The sequence below is a fragment of the Elaeis guineensis genome, chromosome 6 (assembly GCF_000442705.2).
Source record: "Elaeis guineensis isolate ETL-2024a chromosome 6, EG11, whole genome shotgun sequence".
Taxonomy (NCBI): Eukaryota; Viridiplantae; Streptophyta; class Magnoliopsida; order Arecales; family Arecaceae; genus Elaeis; species Elaeis guineensis.
The window spans coordinates 22,501,257-22,516,778 of NC_025998.2; the positions used below are offsets into that span (position 1 = coordinate 22,501,257).

Genomic DNA, 15,522 nt, shown 5'->3' on the forward strand with positions numbered 1-15,522 from the left:
GTGCGGAAAAAACATATTGACATTGCCCACAATACTAACATGTCTGGTCCAATTCTCTTAGGTTTTAAGTCTCAATAATTCGTGCAGAACATGTTGGCTGATATGTTACATGGTCCACCATGCGTGTGTGCTTGAAACCATGTACCATAAAAATGTTCAAAAAGTCTATCTTATGACAAGTTTTCCCAAAATCTAGTCTGCCAAGAAACCATCACATGTACAAAATTTACCATTTTGCCAGATTCTTCATTAGGCTTGGATAGTGATCCTTAAACACTTTCACAATTCAACTTCAATAAGAAGGTATACCAACAGACACGCACATGACTGCACACATGCATATGCACAAGTGCTCGTGCACCTACGAGTGCAGACCAACAAATTATCACGCTCCGAACCCAACATCCGGGTCGGATACGTGATGGCCGCACACTCCTTAGAGCAAGCCCTAAAGAATATGCAAGGCCAAATTAAATCACTACAACCTTAACATCCATAACAATTAATTTCAATAATAATTCATAAAATCTTGCATAATTACAATTAACATTCCTTCAATCCTCTGATCAGGTATCAACGGTACTCTATCTATGCATCCGCTCACTCACAAATCCATACCATAGCCAACTATGGACATCTTGTAACTCTGAGAAGAAAAAAAAAATGAAGGGGTGTGAGCTTTACAGCCCAGTAAGAATTTCCATATCATACCAATATAATAATATAATCTGAAAATAAAAATAAACAATAACACATAAAAGTCGATGTTCACTGTCCAAAATACTGCAAATATTTATAGATTATCTGTTTTATCAAAAGAGATGCATCATCATATGTTAAATAAGTGAAACAATTTTATTCAACGATTGTTTCATGTCTTATCTTTCTATTTTCTTCTATTATCACATCATCTTTAATTCCTTTCTTTTTCGCTTTAGCTTTAGCTTTGGCTTTGGCTTTGGACTACCAGGATCATGCGACGATCTTTTATTCGGATCGATTTCTGTGATCTTCCTCGGATCGAAATATTCATGATCTTTCTCGGATCAAAGTGGCCATGATCTTTCTTGGATCAAATCATTCATGATCTTTTTCGGATCAGATTCTTCATGATCTTTCTCGGATCATATTCTTCCACATATAAGCCTGTGGGGGCTGTCCCAGACATAAGCTCCTGGCAGGCTATTCCACATGACAAGGCCAGTCCAAACCATATTTCTCTTTCTTTTCATTTTCATAAAATTATGATATTTAACTTTATTAATCAATTCATCTTTTGCAGTGTAATAAATATGTCATACACATAATCATGCCATCAATCGCTGATATATTTGTATTGATATAGCATACTCATGCTCAAAATCACATAAATAAATAACAATGTCTCAGATATAACAAATTCATCGATCTCAAATCTAACATTGCAAAATCAAGGAGATAAAACCAACGATAAAATAACATAATAATGATGATCATGTACAGAGATTCTTACCTTTACCGGTGACTGATCCAAGCACAAAAATCAATGTTCTTCTTTGATTTATGAATTCTTTAACAAAATATTCCACTCGATATCATTTGCAGACAATCATCTCTTCATAATCCTGATCAAATATAAAGATCATATATGGAGAAAATTACCGATAATCGATCTTAATAACACAGATCGAGGATCTCTCTTAGGATTAATCAAAATTAGGATTTATCTAAGTATCTAGATCCTCCACTGATCCATAAGACTTCTAGAGAGAGAAAATTCATGAAGAGAGAGAAAATTCTAGAGAGAGAAAGTGGAGAGAGAATCTTCGTATTCTTCCGATGAGGCAATCATGATCGAGATCATCAAAGGTCCTATCAGGGTGACTCAATATGAATCAAGTGTTACAAATTTCAAATAGAATCGGATTGGGATCAGATCTATCGCACGAATTTCGGAGCAATCTCAAATCATCATATTTTTATTTCAAATTTATCCTAGGATCCGTGATGTAATCAGAGAGAGAGTAGAGAAAGATTTTAGAGAGATAAAATCCACAAAAAGAGAGAAAGATCTAGAGAGAGAAAATAAAGAGAGAATCTAGAGAGAAAAATTGGAGAGAGAAGGTAGAGAGAGGACAGAGAAAAAATTTTTCTCTCTTCTTATTCTTCTTATTTTATTTTATTTTTATTTTTCTCTTTCTCTTTTTTTTTTCTTTTCTTTTTTCTTTTTCCTTTTTCTTTTCTTTTTCTTTTTCCTTTTTCTTTTCTTTTCTTTTCTTCTTCTTCTTCCTTCTTCTTTTCTTTTCTTCCCGTGGCTTATTTTTGACCGAAACAAGGGATCTTTGATCCCCTCCTTGGTTGGCCGGCCGGCAGTGCAATCGGTGCGGGGATGGTCGGCGGCTAAAGGAGAGATGATCCGGCGGCAAGAGGTGGCCAAACCGGTGGTCGGCGGTGACCACCGGCGACAGAAAACGGCAAAAATAAGAATTTTTTTCGCAACAAAATCCGACGACTCCGATCGCCGGCAAGCGTGCACATCAGCATGGGAAGGAAGGAAAAGGAGAGAGGAAGGGGAGGAGGCTTACCTCCGTCGCCGGCGAAGCTTTTCCGACGAGAAATTGGACATCACAGTGATGGGTCTCCGTGAGAAATTTTTGGTGATTGTCGCCGTTTTGCCCCGGGATTTTCGATGGAAAGAAGAGAGGAGGGATCTCCTCCTTAAATAGGGCCGGAGGGAGCTTGTCTCCGACTCCGATTGGGAGCCGGTGAACGGAGGAAGAAGACTCCCTTCGGGAGTCTTCTCCCCTGTTTCTTTCTTTCTTTCTTTTTTTTTTTGGTTTGGGCTGTGGCTGATTTTGGGCCGGGGTGTTACATTCTCCTCCCCTTCAAATAATTTCGTCCTCGAAATTAAGTTATATTGTTTGAAATATATTTCAAAGTATACATTCTTCATGTCATTCTCAAGCTTACGATAATGTCTTATATATTATTTATTTCTCATGATCTTCCAACAAATTTTATATGTAGACTCTCATCTTAAAAAAAAATCTCAATCTTCTATATCAGTTTAAGTAACAATATTAATTTTTTAAAAAAAATATGAGATCTATATTAGGACTTTCTAAGTTTGAACTAATACCAGAATTATCAAGCTGTTAATAAACTTGAGATATCTAAAATTTTTTGGCATTATCTACAATGAAACAATCTACTGACAAAAATTATCAGGCTATGATCAGATTAGATCAAAATTTATAGCATCCTTTCATTATCAATAAAATCCTTCCTTATTTGCAACTAATGTATTCCATCATAACTTTTGATTTAAAGGTTTAATATTTCTAATCAATTCAGACCATCACGCTTTTGCTGCGCACTCTGATCTCAACTTACCAAATTATATAAGTCTATCAAAGATAAAATATCCTTATATGTTAGATCAATCCAAGATAGATCCAACCTTCAAATTTCATATAAGACTTAGGACAAAATTTTAAGTTTTTTTATCTTTACTACCTTCGGATATAGCATATAAAAATTAAATCTTGATCCACTTTCTATGTTTGAAATCATTGCATAAGTTTCATCACTCTTCAAAAATCCGACATGTCTAGAATTAATTGGAGTTAATCTTAAATTTACCTTACAATCATTTAGATAATTTCTAAATCAATCTTTCTTTTTAAAAGAATTAATTCTAACTTGACAACTAAAAGAACTCAAGCCAACATCCTCATGAGTAGAATCAACTTTCTTATAGAGCTCTCTTCATCACAACCCTTAATATTAATCGATAAATCCATAAAAAATCTTTTCCCTTGTATAAGTCATTCAAATTTTAACACTAGCAAGATGTCTTAGTTCAATTTAAAAAATATATCTAAATTTTGACTTGAATAATTAATACACTTCACCATCTTCAATAATCACAAAAAAAAATTAAAAAAAATAAAATCCAAAGATAGTAATACGAATTATTAAGGATTTCATCATAACCTGTATATCATACTTTGACAAAATAATTTTTTTTCTTTAATTTAACAACAATATCAAAATACTTTTGATCCACTTAGAAAAATAAACTATTGACTTGAAATTCAATGCAACTTGAAAGATCAAAGAATCATATTCAGAATATGATATTTTGAGTAACCAAAAATTTCACCAAGATGTGTATCTCATATTCTCATAATAAAATTTAAGTATATATATATATATATTTTTTTTTTCATCTAAGATTGGGTTTCATATATGACCTCTTATAGGTCCAGTGTTCAAAAATATTTCTCTCTCATATGATGTAATTTCTTCTTAGACCATACCCTAATTAACTTTCTTTGATAAGTCTAAATTCATAATGCTCAGACAATTATCATCGAAATTAAAAAAATTATCATGATCTTCAATCATATAAATTTTACATTCTAAAATCCTCTAGTATACTCAACATAACTTATCAATACCTCCCACTTTATTCCAAGGTCAACTCCTTTCATACTTAGGTCAACTTTACTAATTGAAATCTAAGATATAACTCGTCAATTTTATTATAGATAACATATGCCACTTATGCATAAATTTCATCTTAATATCTATTGATTCGAAATCTAAATATTGAATCTTCTCTTTTATATCTATCATGTTCCTCATGATCATAACCTAAGTTCAGATATCACTAAAATTACAATTCTGAATAATTATAACCTTAAACTCAAATACCACTTAAATCATATTTCCTAGTGATCATAACCTAAACTCTAATATCATTCTATCATACCTTTAATGATCAAAATCTTAAACTCCGATATTATCAATCATATTCTAGTGATTATAATCCCAAAGTTTTGATATCACTTATATGACAATCCCTAGTGACCTTAAACTTGGGCTCTAGTACTGTTCTGTCATATCCTAATCACTTGTATCATTGTCTCCAAATAAACATAACCTAAGCTCTAAGCTCAGATATCACTCTGTCACATCCTATTGATCTTACATAAAGTTTTGATATCACTTCATAATCTTAGTGATCTTAAACCTAAGCTCTGATATTATTCTATCACATCCTAATTATTTATATCGTAATCTCCAATGATCATAACCTAAGCTCTATTATTACTCTGTAATATTTAAATCACTTATATTATAATCCTTAATGATCATAACCTGAGCTCTGATACCATTCTGTCACGCCCCGAACCCAACACCCGGGTCGGATACGTGATGGCCGCACACTCCTTAGAGCAAGCCCTAAAGAATATGCAAGGCCAAATTAAATCACTACAACCTTAACATCCATAACAATTAATTTCAATAATAATTCATAAAATCTTGCATAATTACAATTAACATTCCTTCAATCCTCTGATCAGGTATCAACGGTACTCTATCTATGCATCCGCTCACTCACAAATCCATACCATAGCCAACCATGGACATCTTGTAACTCTGAGAAGAAAAAGAAAATGAAGGGGTGTGAGCTTTACAGCCCAGTAAGAATTTTCATATCACATCAATATAATAATATAATCTGAAAATAAAAATAAACAATAACACATAAAAGTCGATGTTCACTGTCCAAAATACTGCAAATATTTATAGATTATCTGTTTTATCAAAAGAGATGCATCATCATATGTTAAATAAGTGAAACAATTTTATTCAACGATTGTTTCATGTCTTATCTTTCTATTTTCTTCTATTATCACATCATCTTTAATTCCTTTCTTTTTCGCTTTAGCTTTAGCTTTGGCTTTGGCTTTGGACTACCAGGATCATGCGACGATCTTTTATTCGGATCGATTTCTGTGATCTTCCTCGGATCGAAATATTCATGATCTTTCTCGGATCAAAGTGGCCATGATCTTTCTTGGATCAAATCATTCATGATCTTTTTCGGATCAGATTCTTCATGATCTTTCTCGGATCATATTCTTCCACATATAAGCCTGTGGGGGCTGTCCCAGGCATAAGCTCCTGGCAAGCTATTCCACATGACAAGGCCAGTCCAAACCATATTTCTCTTTCTTTTCATTTTCATAAAATTATGATATTTAACTTTATTAATCAATTCATCTTTTGCAGTGTAATAAATATGTCATACACATAATCATGCCATCAATCGCTGATACATTTGTATTGATATAGCATACTCATGCTCAAAATCACATAAATAAATAACAATATCTCAGATATAACAAATTCATCGATCTCAAATCCAACGTTGCAAAATCAAGGAGATAAAACCAACGATAAAATAACATATATAATGATGATCATGTACAGAGATTCTTACCTTTACCGGTGACTGATCCAAGCACAAAAATCAATGTTCTTCTTTGATTTATGAATTCTTTAACAAAATATTCCACTCGATATCATTTGCAGACAATCATCTCTTCATAATCCTGATCAAATATAAAGATCATATATGGAGAAAATTATCGATAATCGATCCTAATAACACAAATCGAGGACCTCTCTTAGGATTAATCAAAATTAGGATTTATCTAAGTATCTAGATCCTCCACTGATCCATAAGACTTCTAGAGAGAGAAAATCCATGAAGAGAGAAAAAATTTAGAGAGAGAAAGTGGAGAGAGAATCTTCGTATTCTTTCGATGAGGCAATCATGATCGAGATCATCAAAGGTCCTATCAGGGTGACTCAATATGAATCAAGTGTTACAAATTTCAAATAGAATCGGACTGGGATCAGATCTACCACACGAATTTCGGAGCAATCTCAAATCATCATATTTTTATTTCAAATTTATCCTAGGGTCTGTGATGTAATCAGAGAGAGAGTAGAGAAAGATTTTAGAGAGATAAAATCCACAAAAAGAGAGAAAGATCTAGAGAGAGAAAATAGAGAGAGAATCTAGAGAGAGAAATTGGAGAGAGAAGGTAGAAAGAGGACAGAGAGAAAATTTTTTTCTCTTCTTCTTCTTTATTTTATTTTATTTTTATTTTTTCTTTCTCTTTTTTTTTTTTTTCTTTTTTTCTTTTTCCTTTTCTTTTCTTTTTCTTTTTCTTTTTCTTTTTCTTTTCTTTTCTTTTCTTCTTCTTCTTCCTTCTTTTCTTTTCTTCCCGTGGCTTATTTTTGACCGAAACAGGGGATCTTTGATCCCCTCCTTGGTTGGCCGGCCGGCGGTGCAGTCGGTGCGGGGATGGTCGGCGGCCAAAGGAGAGATGATCCGGCGGCAAGAGGCGGCCAAACGGTGGTCGGCGGTGACCACCGGCGACGGAAAACGGCAAAAATAAGGATTTTTTTTGCAACAAAATCCGGCGACTCCGGTCGCCGGCAAGCGTGCACATCGGCACGGGAAGGAAGGGAAGGAGAGAGGAAGGAGAGGAGGCTTACCTCCGTCGCCGGCGAAGCTTTTCCGAGAAATTGGACGTCACAGTGATGGGTCCCGTGAGAAATTTCCGACGATTGCCGCCGTTTTGTCCCGGAATTTTCGATGGAAAGAAGAGAGGAGGGATCTCCTTCTTAAATAGGATCGGAGGGAGCTTGTCTCCGACTCCGATTGGGAGCCGGTGAACGGAGGAAGAAGACTCCCCTATTTCTTTCTTTTTTTTTTTTTTTGATTTTGGCTGTAGCTGATTTTGGACCAGGGTGTTACACAAACATTTGCACAACCTACAGACACAGTTCTTTTAAGTATATATAAGCAGAGCCAATGAACTCATTATTGTACCTCTTCTTTACTTTTTTTTAACATCATAAGAGTACTCTCCCAGCAGTTGAAAGATTATAAGCATGGGAATATGCAGCAAATACAAGCATCACCAAATGTCACAATTGTGACATTGACAATGACAATCGAATAACATGCTTTCATAGATTCAAGTCCCCATACCTGTTATTTAAGATGATTCCTATTTAAATTAGAAGATACATCCACATTATTGAATTTCTAATAGGTGGCTATTTTGGCGAGTTCATCATAACCAGCATTGTCCAGTTATTTTGCAGTAGAAGCATGCAAGTAGAGTAGAAAATTAATTCAAATGGACATCAAGGATTTAGCACACGTTGGAAAGTTCAAAGCTAATAGTTTAAGCTTAGATAAATATCTGATACTGATACTCCCTTTGACATTACCCAAAAATGACATCAAGCCACTCATCCAGATGCAAAAAATGGAATGGAACATTCCATGCATAACAAGCAGGGTAAGGGTATATTTACATGTGGACATGAGTGATTTGTTTCACATGCCATTTCTTACATAGCAAGAGTTAGAAAACAAAATGCACCTCTATAATTCACAAAACCTTTCTACCAAAGGCTCACATACCAGTTTCTTAACTTAATTGTAAAAACTACCATCTAAAATTTTATGAGGGGCATCAGTCATTATGAGACTGCTTTACATCCAACCTAAATAACAAAAATGGCCCTATTACTCTCCAGAGGTTCGTTCTATCTTTTAGACAAGGACTACTATTGCCGGCCTTATTTTCACTTAGTTCATTTGTTAATGTATCCAGAAGTTGGACATCAATATTTGCACCGCGCATGCACACGGATACATGCACCCGCATGTACCCATGCATGCAGGTGCGCGCGCGTGCACACACACATATATATATAGAGAGAGAGATGCATGCGTGCGCACACAGACACACATACACATATAGATACATGTACAGACACGCACGCACATGTGCGCACGTGCACATACAAAGATACATACATACGTATCCATAGATACATACATGTATGCACATATATGCATATGTATGTATATGTGTATGTGTGTGTGTACATACATACATTCCATGACTCCTTTATCATTGTGTTTTATCCTCGTGGGGTAAAATATGGTCTTCAATTTTTTTTTTCTTTCTAAGATCTTAGACTGCATTAGGATCTTAAACTTCATTTTTTTTATTAAATTATTAGTGGTCCACGTTGCCCGAGCGATAACTGAGACTGCATACCTTGTGTGCGATGGATCTTCAACCAAAACATCTCCCAAATTTCCGAGGGGCGTAAGTTGGAGGCTCCGTGTGAGAGTCTGACGAGTGGAAGGGCAAACCCAAAGCGCTTTGAATGGAAATCGCCAAACAGAGGGCAAAATCAACAGAATACATACGGTTTCAATTTTTTGAGCAAAGGACAGAAGCCAACCCAACGGATAAGGCTTGTCTCAATATAACAGGTGCCCCATCTACCCACCATGTACTGACATATGATTTCAATCAGGTTGTGATCATAATCACTTGCATAATCCTTCTAGACCAAAATGTCAAGTTTGCATCATACATATTAGTGAATGCCACCAATGCTACACAAGTTTGCTAAATCCATATAAAGCTTCAAGAGATTTATGTGCAAAGCCTCATAGATTTATCCATCTTTGAGATAATGTCAGGGCTTCACATCAACTACTCCAAGTCTTCAATGGGAGACCAAAATGAGACTTTTGCTTACCCTATTACTTATCACTCAACTTCAGCACACCATTCAGACAGATTTGGCAACCCCTCATTCCACAAGCAGACCACATAACTGGTGGGCAGACGAATTCTAGACTGGTAGTCCTCCGTCGCTTTTTTGACTGCCATCCTGGGTGGTTATCAGGCACATCGAGAGCATTCACCGCGGGTTATCAACCACTATTGTCGTCATCACAGTGCTCAAGAAGTGCAGCTTGCCATTGGGAAAACCATCATCCAATGCACGGATAGCTTCTTTTGTAGTATCAAAATTTTCCTAGGGCTTTGATTTTGGCTTGACCCCTGGTCGGGAATACTGGATTATAGAATGCTTCAACCTCTCCTCTTGCTCCCGAGGTCTACTTTTCCCGCGGCCCCTAACCCTTGATGCTGATAGGACACTTAACGAGCAAAACAATTGCATTAAACTTCCTCAAGCAAGCGGCCTAATTCATCACGGGAGTCGTTGCAATTTCCGAGTGACAACCTAATGGATTTGGACACTAATATATGTATTCTATTTAACAAATATAAATATAAATATAGATATAAATATATATCGGATATAAAAATTTATATTTATATTTATTTTAAATATAAATATAAATATGAATATAAATCAAATAATTAAATTTTATGATCATAAAATTAAAAATATTATTATGTACATAATAAATCAAATTAATATCATATTAATATAAATTATATAAAATTAAATAAAATTATAAATAAAATTAAATATTCGAATACAAATCAGAAATAAAATTAAATATTCGAATACAAATCAGATTATTGTCTATCCATATATATATATATATATTATGCATACCAATATGGATACAAATAGTTAAATACTCAAATTTTTATTCACATCAAGATAGATTCGGATATAAAATCAGATCCGAATAGATATCATCAAACTAATTTCATCTTTAGATGTAGTTCGAGCTATGAAACTCATTAGAAAATTATCTTACTTTTTGAAAATCATACTTGTGGCTACCAAACCTCTTCGAAGATAAATTGACAACGTGAGGACATCAAGAGGCACACTAGCGTTTGTTCTTTAAATGCCACTTTGCAACTTAAATCTGGACAACTTTCCCTCACGGCTCAACTCCATATGCTGGCGGATTTCAATTCCACCCTCTGGACTCCACCATACGTGAAGCCAAAGATAGTTGCATCTTCAAATGTCGCGCCGTATAACGCCCAAAAAGTCGCAATCATCGGCCACAGATTCACACTCCGGACAGATCATTTGAAGGGAAGAAATCAGCAGCTTATTCCATTTCTTTCTTGCTTTAACTTTCTTTTTTCCCTTTTATATTTCACTGTAACTACCGGGTTTTTCTTCTTTAGTTCTCTCTATGTCAGGGTTTCATCACTATATAAACGTTTCAATCTTTTTATTGTTTATTTATTTTTGACAATCAAATTAAATATAAACCACTCAAATTTTAATTAATTTAAATCCCAATATACATATACAGTAAATATTTCTAAAATTAAATTATTTTATATCATAATTAAATTATTTTTTTAAAAAAAATTATCGAAAATAGATGGGAAGGGACTGAGAGCGGAGAAGATGCGAGCCATCAAGATGGATGGAAAGGAACAAAGAGCAAAAGAGGCACGGCCCGGAGTGGGTTTGGGGGTGGGGGGAGGGGTTGTGGGAGGGTGAGAGAGAAGGAGCAGCGGGCACCAAAGGGGAGAGGGGCTAGCGGAGAAGAATAAAATATTATTAAAAAAAATACTGTAGTAAAACCCAGGTTTCATCTACTTAATTAATTGATTAAATTGGGGAGGATCTCAAAAGAAAAAAGAAACGCTTCCTCAGTTCGCCAAGTGAGGAAGAAGCCATTTTGGAGCTCGACTGAAATGAACCTGCCTTCTAGTTTAGCAAACACATATACATTGCGAGAGGGTGGGGCGGGGTTTGCGTTGGGGGCGCCGCAGGACCCATGCTTGGAAAAACTATCAATCTCCAAACAAGATTTTGTGAAACCATGAAAATCATATTATAACTTTTCACGGATATTCTCTAAATAGCAATTTGATCCGAGAAAACTGACACAGCATAAAAGAATTCCCATACAACAAAAAATTCTTTGGCATAAAATAGAAAAGTTCTCAATATCCATGGCCCATATTCTGGAATATATCACCCAGAACTTGATGAACCAAAACACATTTTACTTATTCCCAAAGACATAATTTTGCAACAGTATCAAGTCTAATGCGCTGATGCTGCAACGACCTGTAACAATGAGCAAAACAGAGTCCCATAATTTGCTACGAGACATTCAGCTCAGTAACCAGAACAATATCGATAACTAAGTGCCATATGCAGAAGTAAAAAACTGATGTAAATTGAAGGAAAAATAGTTGCTGGTTATCTTTGATTTTTTTTTTTTTTTTTTGGGAAGAGCTGGTTATCTTTCATTAACACCATAATATTTTCAAAAAAATATTTCATGCCATAAATAATTGAAATTTTCATCTACTTTCAGATCAGCTTTTGGGTACCAAAAGAACAGTGCATCTGGGTGCATGTGCACTTGCGCCTTTTGTTTCTGGGTGTTGAAATTTTTAAGAAGATGAAGCAACATTTTTGTATCTAACATGGTGTCTCCACTATTGACGTCAAATAGTGGAGCTTCACATACCTAAAATCAAGATTGCAGCCGCATAGTTTCAAGAAAAGAGAATTACCTCTTCCTTCTTTTCTTTCTTTCCACCAAAAAGCTTATATCCACCATAGCCTAGCAAAAACCAACCACCTAAACTCGCCAATACAAACTGCAAAAGATTAGAAGATCTAATCAGTTTATAAACCAGAAAAAATTAAAGAAATATGTTTCAGATGATAACACCTCAATTATAACAACCATGAAATAATGGAAAATATTAACAATTTCACATATTTTCAGAAGAATGCTTAGCAATCAAATTACTAAAAATCACAATTATATCAAAATCATAGGATAGGGAAGCATGTGAAATGGTATTTGGAACATTAAACACATGTTTTTTGATGTATTAATATTCAAATAATTTATTCATGAAGGAAAAAAGAGCCCATCTACATGCTAACTACTTTTAGGATGGTTGGATGCTCCTATCAGGTTATCGATTATATAGATTGCAAAAGGTAGATCTAGATATGTAAAGACTATGGTCTGATATCTCCTAAGCTATCCTGCATGCACATGCACAGGACAAGTGCAGCATGTATGAAGTGCATTCAGAGACTCTCAAGCAATTAATTCGCCTTTCGCCACACCGAAGCAAGCAAATTAATTTTTATCCCTGAATTCCTTGGACTGCCCTTCTGGGGTAAGAAACTCAAAAACAAGCAACTGATCTGGACTAAAATATATCAGACATTACACAACATGGAGTCCAGTAGTATTATGTACCATAAAAGTTGCAACAATCCAATACGGAAAAGGAACTCCAAATCAATTTTTTTTTGGAACTTATCCCAGTGGACAGATATTCTTTTGAAGTAGCAAACCATGTTGTTTTTTGATAATCAGCATAAATTAAGCTATATGAACACAATAGCTGTAATTAAATTAACTGAATTGGAGTTTATTTTAAGCTCAAAAAACAAAAGGGAGATCTAATTGCTGTTAAGCATCTAGCTATTCTATTCTGCACAGCCGTAAAAGTATTATGTTCCAGCCACACTTTCTACTAAAACTTTCTAGAAAATATGTTACAGAAAAAAAAAAAAAAAATCCTAGTATGGGCCATATTATAGCTCAGTATCTCTGAATATATAAATATAATCTAACTGCAAAGTTCAAACAGCACCCCACTATAATTCCACAGTCAGCACAACAGTCTTGATGGTTGGATCTAGTGTGTTGTCAAGATAAGGGAGTCAGATTGATGCACTCACTTGCCATATCAGCTCAGCTTTCCCTCCTAATAAATCTACCTTTTACTAAAGATTTGGTAAAGATATTGTTTTCAGATATCAAGAGCTGCAAAAAATCAATAGTTTTAACTAATTGACAAAAAACCTCATAACCAGTCTTGTTCCTAGAATACCTTAAGGCCCGCTTTTAAGAGAATTATAGACTTCCAAGCATGAAAAGAAACTTACATGTTCTTCCTTCCATTTAGATGGGCTTAGTGGATCTTCCCAAATATTAACCTTCGGGGGTCCATGATGATCTGCAATGTGTAGGAATAATGAATATATTGAATCCAACCATATAATGAGAATTTGAGCAAGATGAAAAGCAATACATTCTAAAAAAAATACCAAGTTTAATATCCATCTCTAATATGGTTTAAGTTACAGAAATTCCTAAATTAACCAGTGATCGCCCAGAAATGAAGCATCAAACTAAGGTATTAATGGTTCAACGAACAATTGTTTATATGTTATGAAGTGCTAAAAGACTGAAATAAAGACCGCAAAAGAATTTGATTTAAGAACTTAGCCTGAACCGAAGACAACCTGAGAATGACAATTTTGAATCACACCGTATAGCTATATCTAGGATTCTGTTCTAAACATTTGACCAATTAGCTGTTCAGGGTCAGACTTGGACATGCAAAATTGGATACAACTAACATCAATCCAGAATCACCAATACAAGACAATGAATAAAACCAAGTAGTTTATAATAACGGGAGAAGACCAAAATAAAGGTCGCCCCAGCCTGGCTTGGATGATAGAAAGCTTGGATATAATAAAAGCATATCTGAAAGCATATATTGCACCACCTCTAAAATTTTAGCATATATGACACGATCAGTTATGCTTCAATAAACACTATATTGATTATGCTAAGGCAAAACATTTACTTGTCATGATTAACTGATTAAAACATAATGATCATTGATTAAAAAAAAAAATTTCTCAGTACACTTGTCATATTTGTGCCCATATCAGATAACTGTCTCCTGTTGTAAATTTGCCAATTTATTGCATAGTATCACGTTCTCATAATACTATAGTGCGCATCCAACAAAGGTGATAATATTAATAGATACAAATACATCTAAATAAGAGATAAGAAATTTGAGCACCTGCTTCTTGCTTGCAAACATGTGTTCAATTCCATAGAGTTAATTGTAAACAAAGAAAAGAAACATGCTTAGAAAAAATGCTATAGTAAATTAATTAGTTATGATTTTGTTTCTCTATGGAATAGTTAGATACCACATGGAGATTAATTATGATGAGAGCATTTGCACACAACTTCTATTCCTTGCTTTTGTTTGCGCTCTTTTTTGAAAGCAATGAAGCTTTGCTCCCAGAAGCTCTAAAGATTTTACAATCTAGTTTATTTTTCTTCTTAGGCTTTTGAAAACAAAACAGAAAATAGAAGCAATACCAAACTGGCACAAAATAGTCACCCATAGTTTTCAGCAATCGAACTAGATGTTTTAGAATCAACAATGAGGATCATTAACAAAATCATTCCTAACCATGGTGTCAGACTAGTTTGTTTTCTACGTCTTTAAAACTAAGATCCAGATCAAGATTCCACTATTCAATGTTTTCTACGCCCAAAGATCGATCCAATAATGATTGAAAATTGGATTCGAAGATTTAGGGTTTAAAATTTGAAGCGTTCAGATCGAATCCTCGGCTACGGATAATCGCAAGGCGATATGCGATGATCAGATCGTTCGAAGGTAAAGGATATGGTGAGTCTTTTTGAGAAAACTAAAAGGCGCAGAGGAAAAGGTAATCCCATGCCAACATGGAATTGAGTGCATTAGGGGCATTAGACCGAGCAGTGGTAATGAATCACGAGAAAGAGACGCCAAACAAGGATCAGAACCAAAAGATAGAACGAAGTGGTTAAAAGAGAGAAAGCAACCTCCGCCACCGGCGAGACCACGCCGGGGTATCAGCTTCGCCGATGGAGTAGGAGAAGACAATCGCCGGAGAGAGGACGCAAGCACCGCCCGGGCCGCCATTGTTGTGGAAGGTCGCGAGAAGCTGGGAGATGCTATTAGGTCTGAGGAGAGAGAAAGAGGACGAAGACGAGAGGTCATGGAAATACGGAGGAATCGTCTGAAATAACGGCGTTGCAGCGTTCAAGATACGCCCGTTACGTTA

The 15,522-nt window shown here is 35.1% G+C and overlaps 1 protein-coding gene across 1 annotated transcript; it reads right to left on the minus strand.

The window, feature by feature from the left end:
• Nucleotides 1–11,523: 11,523 nt before the first annotated feature.
• On the minus strand, nt 11,524–15,483 carry LOC140858533 (uncharacterized). The gene is made up of 4 exons (XM_073259344.1): nt 15,281–15,483; nt 13,546–13,616; nt 12,144–12,230; nt 11,524–11,688 (listed from the first exon to the last, which is right to left on the minus strand). Exons 1-4 carry the CDS (start codon nt 15,456–15,458, stop codon nt 11,665–11,667), a joined length of 360 nt encoding a protein of 119 aa, XP_073115445.1. The 5' UTR covers nt 15,459–15,483; the 3' UTR covers nt 11,524–11,664.
• Nucleotides 15,484–15,522: the final 39 nt, after the last annotated feature.